We start from the raw sequence: 18,061 nt of genomic DNA on the forward strand, positions 1-18,061 counted from the left end.
CACTGATCTGCCTGGGTGGCCTCAGAGTCAGCAGCAGCAGCAGCAGCAGTTACCAGAGGAAAACAGCCAGTTATTCAGTGCTAAAGCAGGAAATTGGGGATTTAGCTCAGTGGTAGAGCGCTTGCCTAGGAAGCGCAAGGCCCTGGGTTCGGTCCCCAGCTCCGAAAAAAAGAAAAAGGAAAAAAAAAATAAACGCCTCTTGGCATCTTGTGAAATGAGAATTGGCACAGTTGCCAGGGCTTCTCGCGTAGGAATCTGTAGTAGCAGTGGTCCAGAAGGAGGGTGTTTCTCAGCCCTGAGCACACAAGTGATCACTCTATCCTCCAAACTCTGAGGGAGAAGATGTAGGTCATGTGGACCTGTTCTGTGAGCTGCTGGCTCAGATGTGTAACCACCAGAGGTTTTAGAGCTCACAGGAGTAGGGCCCAGGTTATCAGGGGTTACCCAGTTCTCAGTAGATGAGGCCAAATCTTAGAACCTCTTGGACATTCCTCTGAACATCTCCCATCTATGGGAGTGTGATGGTTTAGATAGAAATATACCCCTACCCCCACAGGCTCAAATGTTTGAATATTTGGTTCAGTTAATGGCACTGTTTGGGAAGGTTTAGGAGGTGTGGCATTGCTGGAGGAAAAGTATCATTAGGAGTGGGCACGGAGGTTTTAAAGCCAGAAGCCAATCTCATTCTGTCTCTGCTTCCTGCTTACTGTTCAAGATGTGAGTCCTCGGCTTCCTATTCTTTCCCCCCAACCCCCACACACACCTTTGCTTCATCGACACTAGCTTTCTAGAACAACGAACCCAAAGTCCTTGCCCATGGCATTTTATCACAGTAATAGAGAAGTAACATATACAAGTAATGAATACCTCCAGGTACAAAGACATGTCTTAGAAGTGGACATTAGGCTTTCTCCTGGCCATCTTCTTCTGGACTTAGCACTTATCTCCTGTGGTGAATGGTAGCCCAGACTTCTCAGTGAAATGGCAGAAACTGGCTCTTTTCCTTCTCACTTTCTCTTCAAAGGTGTTGTGGTGCCCACAGTAGGGCTGATGAAATGGAGTGGACTTAGGCCATATTGTTGTGACAGAGTGTTGTTTGTTGACACCATAACACCTTCAGTTGCCAGAGGCCTTCTGTGTGCTAGCCTGGAGTTATGGGTCAGGTTGGGGAGACATAGGCTTTCCTGCAAGGGGAGGTAAGTATAGGGCGGGCTTGACTTCAGCGGAAGGGACCCTTTGCAGGACGTGGTAGGATATTGGAAAGAGGTTACCATAACACGAGGAGCATCGTAACTTGAAGCATCCATTGTGTTCCAAACCAAGCTGGCCTGGTGCATCCCCCTTGTCCTGCTTCCATATCCTGAGTCATGGGACTCCGGGTGTGTATCAGCATGCCCTGCTTCTTGGAACCCTTTGGGGAACTTTATGATCACTGTCTATCATGGAGTGATAGCATTCCTCGATGGAGGACTCGGGAAGAGAATGCCCTGGGATTGGTTTTAATCTTGTTAGAGGAAGTCCACGCAGGTAATCAGCTGTTTCACTGTTTGATGGGGCCCTTGTGCTCCTTGACCGGGTGTCCTCTGTGTGATTTCTATGTGTCAGATTACGTTTACAGAGATGAAAGGGGGGAGAATTGAGCAGCGATGATGGTAATAGCAGATATTTTGAGACACTTACTGGAGTAAAATAATGGAGTTATTGGTATAAATGACACAGTTGAAAGTGTATAATTGATCTGAGGAATAAGCAGAGGCCTCAAGGTCTGAGGATTTTATTGTGTGTGGTCTGAGGCAGGAAGGCAGGGGCTGCTTTCTGTTACAAAGCACAGAGAGATTCCCCCTCCCCCCGTGTGTTCTAACCAAGGACTGCAATCGTGTCGCCTGAATCTCAGACATTTCAAACTCAGAAGAGACCTTCAGTGTTTCCTACTTCTAATCCAAGCCTCTTATTTTACAACTGAGAACCTTAGGGCCCCCCGAAAAGCTAAGTGACTTTTCCAAGGTGACCTGGCAGAACAGGTTCTAGGTCCCAGGGCTCAGGACCTCTGCCAGTGCAGGAGCCTCCACCCTAAGTGACCACTGGAGAGCAGCGGGAAGCGTGGGTGGAAAGACCAGCCAAGCACGTCTTAGAGTCCAGCAGCAGGCAGCAAGCTCCCTTAATGACCGGATGCTGGGCATTTAGCAGCTCCTGCACTTGTTTTCTTTGGTGATTTGTAGATGACAAATGGGATCCAGTTACAGGACCTGAATCTACTCATAAAATAGCAGGACTGGGCTATAGTAACCACAGAGGAAAGATCAACACGGGCACTCCAGCTCCCCGGAAGCAGGAGACGGAGACAGGCGGAGGTGGGAAAGGCCAGCTCACGTGCTTCACAGAGCCAGCCCACCAGCCCTTCTGGGGACATCCCCCACGTAAGACTGCTTAGGGCTTATTTCAGCTGGATTTCGTCTGCCCAGAGAAGGGAAGTGGGAGCCTTCCAAATAGTTCAAGGCATTGAGTTTGGTCTGTCCTTCATCTGAGTAATGGCCAGGCATGACCTTGCTTCACTTCCAAGATCAGATGCAATCCAGCCCATTCAAGGTGGAATGGTAGATTCTAAGCTTGATATGTCCAGACAAAATTCAGAATATTTAATATTAAATGGCAGGTCAGATTTGTAAAAAAGAAAGACGGAGAGAGTAATCACCATAAATAATATGTAAGATGAGTTAAAGGGGGTATGAAGAGTTTTTTGTTTTGAGATTGTCTGATAATTCCTAGTTTAATGCCTAAATAGAGTAGTGGCTAGGTAGGTCAGTAGATGTTTACTATACACACACTTCTGAAACGCTGGACTTGATGCTTTGAGGCCCAGTTCTGGATATAGTGGTCCCAGGTTCCTTGCTTAATGGTTCTCATCTCCAAGGCCCTAAGCTACATAGAACCTTAGCTTCTCTTCCCCCAGGTTTTTTGCAAATGGTACTTAACATGGTTCTGGTCATGCTAGGCACTCACTAAGTGGCTCACTACTTAAGCCTGCTACGATTTAAGGGTGCACTCCCTAGGAGCATGCAGAACTGGCTCAATGCCTAAGACCCTCAGATGCAAGCCTTGGGCCCAGGCTGTAAATTTAGGCCATAGTAATCATAAACTATCCATGGAATTGCCTGCCCTGGATTGAATTTTAAAACCCTGTCATTTTCCAAGGATTGAAGAAATTTATTCTTTGCTGCACATGCTATTTTTTTTTAAAGTTGTAGGAGGACAGTCTGTCAATCTACGTCCCCTCTAGAAAGTCCTGCAACTCTTTAAAATAACTCTGTCAGAAAAGCCCTCCTTTCACTGAGTGTGTGTCAAGCATCTAAGGGATAAGACTGCTGCTCTGTTAGTAACTCTTTCCACTCTGTGAACCCCTGATCTAACTGGGTTTCTCCTTCTCCTCTGGTGGGCAGAAAACTCAGAGTCAATCTAGCTAGACTACACACATAACTGTTGTGTTTGTTGGTGTGTTTATTTTCCTTGTACTAGGTTTTAACTTTTTTTGTGTTTTGTTAGTTGCTGTCTTAAAGCCAGCCAGCCAGCCAGTTGCCTTCCTTCCCTCTTCCCTCCCTCCCTCTTTCCCTCCCTCCCTCTTTCCCTCCCTCCCTCCTTTCCTTTCCTCTTCCCCTCCCACCCTCCCTCCTTCCTTCCTTCCTTCCTTCCTTCCTTCCTTCCTTCCTTCCTTCCTTCCATATACCTTGCACTCTTTAGAAGTGTTCTACCACTGAGTTCTACCCCTAGCTCTTAAAGCTTTTTCTCTAGCAACAAAATGAGTTAAGTCGTTGTGAACTTTGAGAATACGTTAAAACGCTCTGATAAGTAGCAATCGAAGCATCTTGTACCTAGCGGTTGACGCTTTTAGCCTCACAGAGATATAGGTGTACAGTATTCCCATATGTGTCATTGGACGTTGCACAGTAAAAGCATCTATAAACAACAGTGGTGTAAACTATTCTTTTACATAAAAGAATCCGGAGATAGGTGACCTAGGTCTCACCACCACTACCAAAGCCAGGGAAAGCTAACACCAGCTGTGGGCCGGCAGCTCAGATCGTGAGTCTGGGCTGAGCCCTTGTTTTCGTTGTGCAGCTGAGCCTTTGGGGCTGGTGAGCTCAGGTGGCCTGTGATGTGGCTGGGGACACACTGCTCTGCAGTTCCTACCTCACTGGCCCCTGGCCCCTGGGGCTCATTCAGACTATGGCGAGGTCATACAGATTTGAGGTAGAGCAGGAGCTCCGTGAGGTTAGTTGAGCCTCTCTTTTACCAGCCTTTCATTTTCTTAAGTCACTGAAGTGTGGTGAATCGGAAACAAATGGAGCTTGAACCCGGATCCGCCAGTACACCCGTCGCTCGGGACCAGCCTCTGGAGTCTTCTGTTTGTCCTTCATGCTTCCATGTCTGTGTTTGCTCTTCTCTGTGTCTCTCTGGCTTTCAAGTTACACCGTATTGTGGCTAGGGAAGTCTCTGGAGTCAGACATGAGCATTGGCCTTTTCTCCCTCCAGCCTTATGATGTTGGGATAACTTAATCTTTGTAGGCATCAGTTTCCCTACCTGTAAAATGGGCGATTGTGGTGTCTTTCTCCCGGGGCCTAGGAAGGAGTAAATGGATTAGTCTTTGTGAAGAACGGAGCTTTGTGGGTACTTGCTTTTAGTTCTTTCGTGATTTTGGAGCCTTGTTTTTGTGCCTCCTACTTTCCTTGGTTCCCATGTTCCTGGCCATGGCTCTGTGTCTGGAAGAAAGGTCATGACTCATTTGCTGTGCTGTCTCGCTCTAAAGCCTTCTCAGTTAGGTCATTGGTCATAGCAGTGACACCTGTCCTGTCAACACTGCCCAAGAGCGTGTTGTGGGATAAAGGGTAAAAGCAACTTGAGTTGGCTGTAGTCAGAAGAAACCTGTCTTCGGTGCCAGTGAGAGCCTCGGGTCTCACACAGCCTCCCCACAGCCAGTTTGTGAGAACATCTAAGACCACGGATCATGGCAGACATGTTAATTTAAAAAATTGCCCTTTTCACTAAAGACTTTAAGTGCAGAGAAGGAAAGCTGGACTGTTTTATGTTTCCATTATGAATCCATTAAAATAGATTCTTGTCCAGGCATGGCATCACATGCCCTAATGCCAGCACTTGGGAGGGTGCAGGTAAGAGGAGTGTTGTGAGTTCAACACCCATCAGGGCCGCTGTGGAGACCCTGTCTCCAAACCACAAGAAGAAAGGGTTCTTTCTCCTCCTTTAAAACCTCACCTAAATCCAATTCTTTTCAGCTTTTAGGTTACTTTGAATACAAGATCAGATCTGATTGGCCCACCTGTATACCTCTTCAAGGAAAGCCGGTCTTCTCCGTGGGAGGAGTAAGCGACATAGGTATGCACCACAGAGACTTATCTTGGCTTTGCCTCACTCCCAAGTATTAAAGCAAACAGGCCTGGTTGCTGAGAGGGAAGGTGCTTTTGATGAGTTGCTAGACTTGAGCAGCAAGGAGACTGGGAAAACCAGCATGGCCAGCCTCTGTTCTCCCTCCCACAAGGACAGAGGAACAGTTTAAGGTTTCTTCCATTTACCCAGCACAAAGTGAGTGAAGCTGTGGGTTCACTTCTGCCTTTCTTTTAAGACACGGTTTCAGAGACGGGCATGGTGATACACACCATTAATCCCAGGCAGAGGCAGGTGGATCTCTGAGTCATCTTGGACTACAACGGGAGTTTTAGGACAGCAGGGACCATGCCTCAAAACAACAACAATAAAACCAAAAGAAACCTAAATTAGATCAGAGACGTTGTCTTTTAAATCTATTATTATCATTATCATTATTATTACAGAGACTCATGTGTTCCAAGCTGGCCTTGAATGTGGGTTTCGTGGAGGAGCAAACTTACTTTTTAAGCTCTTTTAGAGCATTTCTTTTATGTGTGGCTGTGCTCATGGCTCAGCGCGTGAGTGAGAGCCAGGGGCCACTTTGCTGGTATTGGTCATTTTTTTCCTTCCACCATGCGTGTTCTAAGGATCAAACTCAGGTCATCAGACTTAGCAGCAAGCACCTTACCCACTGAACTATCTTGCTGGCCCTCTGAGAAGTTTACAGAAGGCCATGTAAGAGGCTGTGACCTTTGATCTATTTCTCACCAAACTGGAGACCTTACCAGAGATTTCCCAAAATGTGTCTGGTCCTGTGTCTGTGTCACGTTAGAGGAGTCTCCAGGGCCCCTCTGAACTTCCTTTAGGGCTCAGGAGGCTCCAGTCTATTATACACATTTTGGAGATTTTTTTTCACCCTACCCATTTTGTCTCCGTAATTGGCTACCAGGGTTCTCGTAACTGCTTTTAGCAGTGGCTACTTGAAATCATTCCAGAGAAAGCAGTTGCCATAGTTACTGGAGCTATGAGAATTGCATTTTCTCTTTTTGTTAGTTTTGTGCTCACCTTCCCCCATTTCACTGTGAGACAGGGAGGGCATCATATGCCTCAGTGTGGCCTCGAACTCCTGATCCAGGCATATCACCATGCCTGGCTACTTAGCCTAGTTCTTAAGGCCACCACTGATGTTCTGCTGTTGTGTAGAGCAGCAAAGAAAATACTAGATAATGTTGATGATGTTTGATTTTATGTGTCTGAAGTGGTGTGTGAATGCTTTGTATACAAGAGAATGCTTACCTCAAAATGTGAAATATGAAGACAGTTTGAGGGAAATTAGATATATGTATATATTTTCTGTAAAATGTTGGCCCAGTGGTTGAATTTGGTCTGTCCTTGGCCCAATTTCTGACCGATAGCTGCATTCTGGTACCTCCTGGAAGGAAGATAAAAGGTTGTTTTAATTGATTAGCTCCATTTCACATTGCCTCAAAGCCTTGGGAGCCAGGGCCGCTATGACCCGAGCCAAGGCTGAGAAGAACCCCAGAGCCTTGGACTCCGTGGAACAAACGGATGAGTGCGGCCAAGGCAACTTTCTCTCGCCCCACTCTGAAAATAGAGACGTGGGCCCAGCACGCAGTACAGCTTTACTGATGGCCCCCATGGTCCCACGTGGCTGTCCAAGGCTGGAAACAACACTTAACACACCTGGTGCTCCAGGTGCCATTTAAGTCTACAGGGACTTAAGTGGCTTGTTCAGAGGCATCGGAGCACTACACCCAGCCCTCCCTAACTTCCTTGCTTTTCCCCACTCTCAAAAAGACCCTCTTATTGCACATGTTCCAGTTTGCTCTGAACTGCTCATGGGATTACGGGAAGAACATAGTCCCTCCTGAGTCAGCACTTTAGGAGGCTTTCCTAGTGATGCGTACTGGCTGTGCGAAAGTACCGGTGGCCGGTGGGAGTCTGTGGAGTCTGTAGGTGTGTGTGTGTGGGGGGCATTGCAGAGTGGGTCATGCCTGTGCAATGAGATGGGCCCCGCCCTTCGTGCCCCAGCCTTGTTTGTGAACCCAGGCCTGTGCCTTTGCTTCCTAGAATCAAGATGAATGCCATGTTGGAGACCCCCGAGCTCCCCGCCGTGTTTGACGGGGTGAAGCTGGCTGCCGTAGCTGCCGTTCTCTACGTCATCGTGCGGTGTTTGAACCTGAAGAGCCCTACTGCCCCTCCTGACCTCTACTTCCAGGACTCCGGGCTCTCACGTTTCCTGCTCAAATCCTGTCCTCTTCTGACCAAAGAGTGAGTTCACTGCTCTGCCTGTCCCCACCTGCTGTTTGACGGTGGCTTTGTGTGGCGTTCAAAGAACCTTCTCAGCCTAGGGCTGTCGCTGAGGGGGAGAGGGGTCGCTTGGCATCCATGGTTCTAGTCTCAGCAGTGCAAAACAAGCAAGCAAGCAAACAAACAAAATGGATCTCATATTGTATCTGTAAGGCATAGATGAGAAATGGCCACTTTGGTGTTAAAAACAGTCTGGGTAGCTGGCTAGTGTTTACATAATGAACGGTGGAAGAAAGAATCATATCCTTGTAGCTTGGAAACATTCTGTTCTTCACAGCATGGTGTCATCATCATCATCATCATCATCATCATCATCATCCATGACAAGGACTTTGCAGAATCGTAGACATTTTTAGATAGATAAAAAACCTTGGAGGATATTTTAACTCTTATCACTCTGAGGACAGACGCCATCCTCATCCAGAGTTATTAGTGAGAACCACAAAGGCTTTGTCATGGGGTCTTGTTTGTCTGAGAGTCGAGTGTTTGATTTGTTCATTCCGGTCATTTGGTTAATTTTTCAGAGGCCAGTAGCCAAGGCAGAGGACCTTCCACGTGGTCCTTGGGTGGTAGGGGTGGTCCAGCACAGTGTCTTATAGCCATGGTTATGATGGTATGACTTTAGATCCAGAGGGATGCTGCTTAATAGTCATTCAGAGGTGTGGATAACATAAATGTCATCCTATTTGTGTTTAAAACTACCCTGTCCATCACACCAGGTACCATCACTAAGGATAGGGTGTTCTTATTTCATGATCTTTGCGGTTGAAGTCTACTCTGTAAAGGGAATGCACAGTAACTGTGTTCTGAAAATTGTCTAACATTTCATGTGCTTTGAATCTTTCTCCTAGGTTTCGTTTGAGTAACTCACCAGTTTAGACTAGCTAGTGACTTTTACACATACTTTCAGACACAGCGCCTCAATCAACTCATTTGTGGAGAGCTTTTGAAAACCAAATTTATGCTGGCAGGTAGTGGCCCATGCCTTTGATCCCCAAGGTCAGCCTGGTCTACAGAGTAAGTTCCAAGGACAGCCAGGGCTACACAGAGAAACTCTTGTCTTAAGGGGTGAGGTGGGGAAAGAAGGAAGGAAGGAAGGAAGGAAGGAAGGAAGGAAGGAAGGAAGGAAGGCCGGCCAAATTTATTAGTTAAATTTCTGATCACCAATACTTGACTGGAAGGAACTTAGGGAAGGAGTTTACTTGGCCCTACAGTTGAGAGGGTGCAGTCCATCCTGGTGAGGACGGCCCTGGGGGTGGGAACAGCTTAAGGCTGGAGCAGTAGTTTGAGGTGCCTGGTGTCTGCAGTCAGGAAGCCAGAGCCAGGACCCAGACTGCCCCAGCAGCCCTATGTCTGCTATCTAGACCTCATGTCCAGAAGGTTCCACACCCAGTCAGAAGAGCACCACTCCCGACTGTCTAAATAAATGAGTCTGGGAGGGGGAGTCTCTTCCCTTTCAAAACCATAACACCAAAGTATTTAAAACCCTATAAATTTATATGAGTACAAATATGTGTTTGTGCTTAGCACCGATACCTGAGGAGTTAGATCCATGGTTCTCAACCTTTCCAGTGCTGTGGCCCTTTGATACAGTTCACCATGTTGTGGTGACCCCAACCATAAAATTATTTCACTTGTACTTCACAACTGTGATTTTGCTACTGTTACGAATCGTAGTGTAAATATTTTTAGAGATTGAGGCTTACCAAAGGGGTTGTGACCACAGGTTGGGAATGGTTAGATTAGTGGGAAGAGCCATGGGAGCTTTGCCCTTCCTTGCTCAGGCTCCAGAAAGATACTACCAAGGATTGATTTTGTCCTGTTTGTGCAAGGCATAAATAAAGCTGCTTCTGACAGGTCTTACCTCCTTATCTTACTTTTCTTTTAAAATTAACCGAAGCGATTGAGGTCCTTGCATCTCCCTTGACTTCCTTCATTTCCTGGTTCACATCCCTGCAGGAGCCTGCGGTATTGACCTTGGGACTGCAGGAGCCTGTGGTATTGACCTTGGGACAGCTGTTGAGGGATTGACTCCTGGCGTGGTAGAAGGGCCCTGGTCTGTTCTTACGGGGCATCAGCCTGAGCTCATGGCATCAGCACAGAGCTCCCTATTACTGACCAGTGTCCAGACCTTCTGCCAGCACAGCCTGCTTTCGGAGGGTGCAGGATGCCTAGGTTAAAGGCAGGACCGATATTTGTCTAGAGTTAGCCTTGGCTTGAAAAGGTAGACGGGAAAGACAAGTTCTCCAGGAAGCACCTACGTCCAAGACCTTTCTCTTGGTTACAGAAGCATCCCCTTCCAGAGTAGGTTGGAACATTGTTTAAGGAGTGTAATTCTGAACACACAAACTCCCTCTAACTTGAATGTGACAAATGATTTGGGACCAAGGAATTCAGTTCCCCTTAGGTTTGGGGGGAATTCAGTTCCCCTTAGGTTTGGGGGGAATTCAGTTCCCCTTAGGTTTGGGGGGAATTCAGTTCCCCTTAGGTTTTGGGTTTTTGTTGTTGTTGTTTTGTCTTGTTTTTTAACCAGTGTCTTCCCTCTGATTACATTCTGGTCTGTGTTCATGCCATTTTAGCAAACTGATCTCACACAGATTTGTCCATGTGTGGCATTCAGCACCTCTCAGATGTGTCCTGCCATCAGACCCTCTCAATGACATGGAGGACAAACTCATTTTTTCCTGTCATCTTTAAGGACTGGGAAGCTGGCATGAGACTAAGCCAGGCTAACAGTTGAGAGTGGGTCCCTTCTTGTCCCTGGGGAGAAGTGGAGAAGGAGTGTTCTCAGGGTAAAGGGGAGAGCAGAACAGCAGGAGGCTAGCCCCGGGGAGGATTGTTAGCAGAGTACCCCTGCCTGCCAGTGGCCTTCAGTTCCTGCGTGTCTATTTCTAATCTTTCTGGTGGAAGCTGCCATCCTCTGATGATCTTTCCCTGAGCCACATTTCCGGAATGGCTTCACTTGTGTTTGAAGCCGAGGGTGGGTAGGAAATGGCTATTGTGGGTAAAAAACTTCTCCTGGGACTTTGAAGATTTTTTTTCATAGGAGGAAGCCATCTCCAGGCTCCACAAACAGTCGCCTCTGCTGGAAGGTGCAGGTAGCTCGTTCACAGTGCCAGCATCGCCCAGTAGCCGACTCTGGCAGCTGCTTAGGACTATCCCGCACATCCAAACAGAGCCTCTTACCCCGATAGGCAAGGAGCAGATGAAAGGCGGGCATTCAAAGTAAAGAGTCAGAGGGTTTCTCCTCCTCTTAGCATTAGAGTCAGCTTCTAAGTCTGATTTAAATAATTGACCTGAAGGTACATCACAGAGGCTCCTGTGATGTTTGGAGGAGGGCTGCTAGCCTAGATGATGCATATCCTATTCACTTAGCAACGTGTGGTCAATATTTACCTAGCAATTCAAGTAGTGTTTGCTTTTAGTGAAACAAGCAGGCCAAAGCTCAGTGAGGAGCAATGAGAAGACTCTGGAGGGTGATTGAGATCTCCATTTTCCTCAGAATAAAAAATTCAGAGAACAAAGCACACAAAAACAACCATAATTCTTCTAATCTAATTGCTGTTTGAATGAGCGTCTCTGGGCTCTTGTGTATATTTGCCCTCAACTAAATCAGGATGATATAATGTCTCTGTCAGTCTGTCCATCTGTTTCTCCCTTCCTCGCCCACCCACAGTGTGTGTGTGTGTGTGTGTGTGTGTGTGTGTGTGTGTGTGTGTGTGTGTGTGCGCGTGCGCGCGCGCACGTACGTGGGCATGTTGCGGGGGAATTGACCTCTATGTGCTAGGCAAGTCCTTTACCACTGAGCCAGAGACATACATTGTGGTCCCAAATGGTAACTTGTTTAAACTGTGGCACTGCCATGCTGTTACCTACCCTCTGGCTTGTGGGTAAGTTTTCTTGTCTATCATTAAGCTAAATCCTTGGTTTATGAGCCTGGGTCTGATACTACCAGCTCACGCTGGCCTTGAACCTAATGTGTACCCCAGTGCTCACTATCTCGCACCATCCTTCCAAGTGCTCAGATTATAAGGATATAAAGAAATGTAAACTAGGGTTCAAGCCTCGGTCCAGGGACCCCAGACAAAGTGTAGCCCCTCTGAGCGTACTTCCTTCTACTCCCAGGGACCAGGCAGACCTCCTCTCTCTCTCACTCCTTAGCATGAACCTCCTGTGGTCCTGGCACCCCTGCTCTCAATCCCCAGAAAACAGAATATGCCGGAGACAGAGGACAGTCCTGTGTCCAAGGGGAATGGGGAAGCTAGGCAAAGTTTCTTAGACTCTGGTGCAGTTTAAGATTTTGTTATGAATTATTTTAGTGGGCTGGGGAGAATGTAGCACAAGGAAATATGCTAAGCAGGGGGAGGGGGAGGCTTCATCTGTCTGTCTGTCCTCTCTGACCCCTGCTGTGGAACAAGCAGACACTGTTTCTCCTTTTAGTACTTTAGGGGTAACCATTTGCATGTAGTAAAGTATAAGACCCTGAGTCTACAGCACAGTACCCTCGTGTTTGACTTATAAGCACCACTCCCTTGAGCTTTTATGAGAGTGTCCCACATTGCCTCCCTGCCTCTGACCCACCCAGTTGTCATAATAGTACTCGGGTTGGCTTCCTCAAGCCGGTCATCACTCAAGCCCAAACTTACTTGTCCATCCTCATCTCTGACAACACTCTCGCAACACTCTCGTAGCCCAGGAAGGGCCTGCCCACAAGACTGTCATCCACCATCTTTGGATGAGTGTGTGTGAGAGGTGTGTGTGTGTGTGTATGTGTGTGTGTGTCTGTGGGTGGGTGTGTGTCTGTGAGTGGGTGTGTGTCTGTGGGTGTGTGTGTGTCTGTGTGTGTGTGCGCACGAACGTGCTTATACTCTTGCTTCTCTGTGCATATGGAGGCCAAATGTCAATATCCAGTGTCTTCCTTGGTCACTCTCCACCTTTATTTTTTGAGGCCGATGTCTTGCTGAATCTGGAGTTTTATCAATTCAGCTAGGCTGCTTGACCAACAATCACTAGAATCAACTGGTCCTGGTCCCTCACTGCATGCCGCCCCACCCCACCCCCACCCCCACCTCTAATGGGTTATGGCCGCTTCCATGACTTGGCTTTTATGTGGATGTAGGGGATCCAAACTGAAGTCCTTAGGCTTGTATGACAGGCTCTTTACACACTGAGTTGCCTCCCTATTATATATTATAACTATATATTAACTAAATAGCTATTATTATAACTATTTATAACTACATAAAGCAAAATAACTCTTATAACAAAATCATAAGCTTTATCAGAGTCCAAAAAAGAAAGCCCGTTCTTATCTTACCCACTCCCTTTTAGCCAGAATGAGCCCTTCCCCTGTGTCCAGCAGACAGCTTCTGTCTCCATTGGGTGCTTCTCATCTGCTTTGTGAGAATTTGCCTTCATCTCTCTGCTGGAGGATATGCACCCCAGATAGAGTGCCACATGCCTGACAAGACGGAGCAGGACTCCTGGGGTTTCTCAGCCTTAAGTCTGGTTCATTCTGTCTTTCATTTTACCCATAAGCAAGTGTAGGTGAGAGATGTTTAGATTTTGGCAAATGCCATCTGTGTTAGCCAAGAGAAACCAACAAACTTCATTAGCTCCAGTTGGTTCAGCGACCCCCGGTGGGGGTCAGTTGTCCCTTTAGCACTGACAAAGCTGTTTGTCAAGAAGGCCCTGACCTGTCTCTGGAAGATGTGTTTTGTTAAATGAGTTTTCTGGTCTTAAATTAGTCGGGGGAAACCCCAGATGCCTAATTGTTCCCAGGCTCTCCCTGGGGCCCTGGCTGGTCTCTGCTGGCAGGTGCTGTTGGAAAGTGAACAGGGGCAGCAGGTGGCACTTATTGTTACAATGTGTACCTTTCCCTGTGGGAAGCCAGGCTGTGCCTTCTCACTTACTGGCGGGCATGTCTGTGCGTGTGTGTTCTAGCTGAAGATGAAGGGATTTAGGGGAAGCATGCCAGACAGACAGACAAGCGTGCAATAGAGCTGCTCTCTTCACTGGATGTAAGAGACAGCTAGGTTCCCCTTTCAGATCTAGTAAGGGAAGGCAATGTGACCAAGTCCTAGCCATGTGTATGGCTTCCTCAGAGACAAAAATAGAATGGCTTTCTCCTGCCACCAGCTGTCACCTGTGCTACCTAGAACTGAGTGTTATTATTCACAGTGGGTTTGAGAAATGCCCAAAACTTGACGTGATGTTCACACCCATTCTAACACCATGCCAAGCACAACAGTTGGCTGTCCTGCGCCCTCGTGTCCTCTCGGAACACTGCTTCGGGGAAGCCACATCACAGTCACAAGCTGACGGCCAAGGCCTGGTGGTTCTTCAGGAGATCACCTTGGGTCACCATTGGTTTTCCCCATTGCTCTCCCTCAGCAGAGCTCAGGCCCTGAGCAGCCAGGCTCCCACTGAATCATTCTCAGCCCTAGTTAGCCTGTGGTTTTAGTTCCTTGCCATGGTCATCTCATTGCTGACTCTAAACATTAGAGGATCTCCTTCTTCGGACTTAGCTGTTGGCTGGGGATAGGGGGTGGGGGGCTCTTAAGTCAGTAAAGATGTTTACATTGTAGACATTTTGTAGAGGCATTTTTGAAAATTGATTTCATTGTGACTAGGACTGTGGCTATTCTCCTCCTACACACTGGCTCACTTTCTTCAATATTCCTAATGAGGCAGAGAAAAACTGCTTTTCATTTTTCTCTCAAACAATATTGATTCTTAGTGGAGATTTCATTATCTGTGTCTGTCTGTCTGTCTACGTGAAGGTATGGTGGTCATGTACAAGTACCCAACAGAGGCCAAGAGGGGCCACCAGAGCCGTTCGAGCTGAAGTTACAGGCGTCTGAAAGCCTCGGGGATGGTGCTGGGAACTGGACCTCTGGAAGAACAGCGGGTGTTTACCACTCCAGCACCCTCGAGCCCTTAACCCCCTTTCTGTATTGTCATTTACATCTCCTCCTAAAAGAAAACAGCTCTTTTCCTTTACCCACCACAAAAAAACCCTAGTTCTATATTATATATTTACTGTGTTTGATAGAAATATGCAAGATAAAGGCATTTTTGCCCTAGCGTACCAAGGAACTTTTAAATAACTAGAAACACCTTACCAGAACCCCGCACACACACGCATTCAGATGTCCCTGGTAGAGAACACGAAGTTCTTGTCTCTATCAAAAGAATGGAGGACTCTACTCTCTTGCGGTTTTCCTTCTGCCTGTTTTATAAGACCCTTTCTTTGCATTGCCAGTGCCAAAGCCAGGGCTAGCCTGCCGTTCCCTATGCCAGCCTGCTACCCCTGGACTAGCCTGCCACTCCTATGCCAGCCTGCAAACCCTGGGCTAGCTACTCCTAGGTCAAGTTCTGCCACCAGCATAACTCATTTATGGGGAGTTAAAGCTGGAAAGAATTTCATTATCTTGGGCTTAAATTCCGCTTAGTTCCCTCTTGTTCACCCACATTCCAGATCAGATTTAAATCCTTCCATCCTCTACTGAACACTAAAGCTTTGTCCTTTTCAGGGGATAAACTAATTGCCAGGAATCTTTATTTCATTGACCTGATTTTATCCATTCTAAGAGCTGTACAAATATTTCCATAGATGCTCTAAGAGGCTCTTCGGCGTCCCGATGTGCTTATTACTTAGCCCTTCAGAGCATTGTACCTAGAAAACTTGAAGATGAGACACTCAAGCCGTCTTTCTTGGCATTGAATGCTGATGGGCAGCCTTAGTTGAGGCTGCTTCACCTGAACATTGCTTCTACTCGCAGTTCAAAGAATTGTTATCACAACCATACTGTCAAGGCAAACAAAACAAACAAACAAACAAATTGACCCTGGGATATAGGCCATTGTTACAAGGTCAACCAGATGTCCTAGCTTGCCCAGGGTTGGCAGGTGTATAGCAGACATGGGCCTTTTTTTTTTTGAGATAGAGTCACACTATGTAGCTTTGGTTGGCCTAGAACTTACTATGTAGACCAGGCTCGTCTTGACCTCACAGAGACCTACCTACCCCTGGTTCCTTAGTGATGGGACTAAAGGTGTGCACCAGAATGCCCAGTGACATGGGACTTCCTATGCTAATACTGAGGGAGTCTCAGACAAGCAGGATGTGTTGACCACACCATTTCTCACCATCTGCTTCTGCCATATAGCGAGGCTGTTTGTTTTCTGAGTGAGTGAGTGAGTGAGTATGCATTTGAAGTTGATAATTACTTTGCCAGTAACTAGCTCATATTTTACTCTTGGATATTCATCCTCCTTCTCTATGTGTACCCTAATGTAGATATTTACCCCAGGAACAGGCTGGCCATGACAGGAAGGAGAGCACCACTATCCTTGAAGCATCTTACCTTGCTTGAGTCAATCAAGGAGCCTGCTGTAGAATTCGCCTGTGTTCTCTACCTGAGATCCAGATCATAGCTTCTTGTAAAGATTCTATTCCTCCTTTCAGAAATTGCTAAAGCCCAAATACCTAAAAAGGTTCAGAACTCAGAATTTTCGTGATCCCTACATTTTATTTAAATAGGGGCCATGTCATTCATGCCAAAGCAACCAATGCCAGCTTTCCAAATGCATCCCTCTCCTACTTAATCCCTCCTCCTGATACCCTGTTCATCAAGCCTGAGTATGTATGTCAGGACTCCTCATACCTGAATGTGCACTTGGGAGGTAGAAGCAAGAGGATCAGGAGCTCAGGGTCAGCCACAGCCACATGAGCTCCTGCCTCAGAAGGGGGGAAATCAAAAGAAACATCTGCTACAGTGGATGCCTTTACTCTCTGTCAAACCAAATGCAAGGGTGGGCCGGAAGGTCCTGCTCCTACTGTAGGTTCCATTGCTAAGTTACCCTTCTCTCCCAGTCTTCCCAAGTGCTAGCCTCTATCTTGGATTCCTGGTCGTCCTTAACTTTCCTTTATTTACAGTGCTTTCTTTAAGCTTCATTTACAAGTCTTGCCTGGGACCACATCTACTTTTCTGGTCCTTTTCAATATGCATTTGCCTGAAAATTGCTCTGGTATCCAGAAGCAGACACAGGCCAGCTTTCTAGGAAGCCCTAAATTGCTAAACATAGACCAGCGACTTGTGTTCGATTGATGCCATGAATTTAGTAGTTACCAATTTTTATCTTAGTCTGTTCTCAGCGTCTCTCTCCTCGCTACAGTGTGTACTCTACTTCATACCACAAACTGCGTATAAGCAAGACAGACATCAACTCTGATAATATGTCCTAGAGGGTAAATAAATATGATTTCCATATCTCCTGCCAGCATGTCATCGGTGATGATGAGGCTGAGCGTGCTCCCTTCAGCGTTTGCATTTTGAAGCCACAGAGAATGAAGTGGCCAGCGTGGACCCCCGTGTCTTCTGCGGTGGAGACAGCTTTCCTGTACACAGAGCCTTGGGGCAGGGATGGCTTTGGGATCAGAATCTAAAGGTGGTGTAGTACCACTCAGGGGATCTGTTCTCTATGGTTTGCAGGGAAATCCATCCCTCCTCTAAACTCTGGAAAGTTTCTACTCATGTAGAGCATTTATACTCTCCAGGTTTGGATGAGGTATACCTAGGGACAGATTACTGCTGGGTTAAGAAGCTTTCGTTCTTGTTGTTTGTTTGTTTGTTTGTTGTTGTTGTTGTTGTTGTTGTGGCCACTGAGTCTCCTCAGAGCTCTTCAGTTACCTATAGTGGCACCCTGCTGTGTCACAATTAAATCATGGAGGTGGGAGAGTCAGGCTTGTGAAACACCCTCAATCCCCACCCAGGTGAAGGGCTCTGGCTACTTAACTCCCGGGGATACCCATTCTGAAAGGTCGTGATCTGAAACATTTGGGGAACCATCTATGGCCCCCCCAGGAAGGAAGCGATTTCCTAACCACCTTAACTTCCTGTGACATTCAAGCAACACTAAAATGACCTTCCAGCAGCCCCTGGACTACTGTGCTCAGTCACACAAACTTGCTCGATGATTTCATACTATATGAAATGAAAGACTTCTAGTAAGCCTTTTATTTATATGTTCATTGCGTTTATGTGTGTGTGTGTATGCATGCGTGTATGTATACATGTATGCACACATGCAAGTGCACACATGCCATAGCACACACTCTTGTAAAGGTCAGAAGACAACTTACAGAAATCAGCTCTCTTATTCCACCATCCCGGTTCCAGGAATTGAACTCGGGCTGCCAGGCTTGGCAGCAAGCACCTTTACCTCCTGAGCCATTTTGGTAGCCCCAAATCTTTATTTTCTTTTTATTTGAAATTATCAGGCCATAATAGTGTGGTATTATGGTATCTATCCTTGGTATCTATCCGGTAATCTACTCTTAGGATCTGT

General features: G+C 46.9%; 1 protein-coding gene across 1 annotated transcript in view; it reads left to right on the top strand.

The window, feature by feature from the left end:
- Positions 1-18,061, top strand: part of Abhd2 (abhydrolase domain containing 2, acylglycerol lipase) — an 80,727-nt gene that overhangs the window by 15,735 nt on the left and 46,931 nt on the right. The window contains 2 exon segments of the mRNA NM_001106275.1: positions 5,287-5,386; positions 7,469-7,669. Coding sequence (NP_001099745.1) covers positions 7,476-7,669 — 194 coding nt within the window. The 5' untranslated portion in view covers positions 5,287-5,386; positions 7,469-7,475.

The sequence above is a fragment of the Rattus norvegicus genome, chromosome 1 (assembly GCF_021556685.1).
Source record: "Rattus norvegicus strain SHRSP/BbbUtx chromosome 1, alternate assembly SHRSP_T2T, whole genome shotgun sequence".
NCBI lineage: Eukaryota > Metazoa > Chordata > Mammalia > Rodentia > Muridae > Rattus > Rattus norvegicus.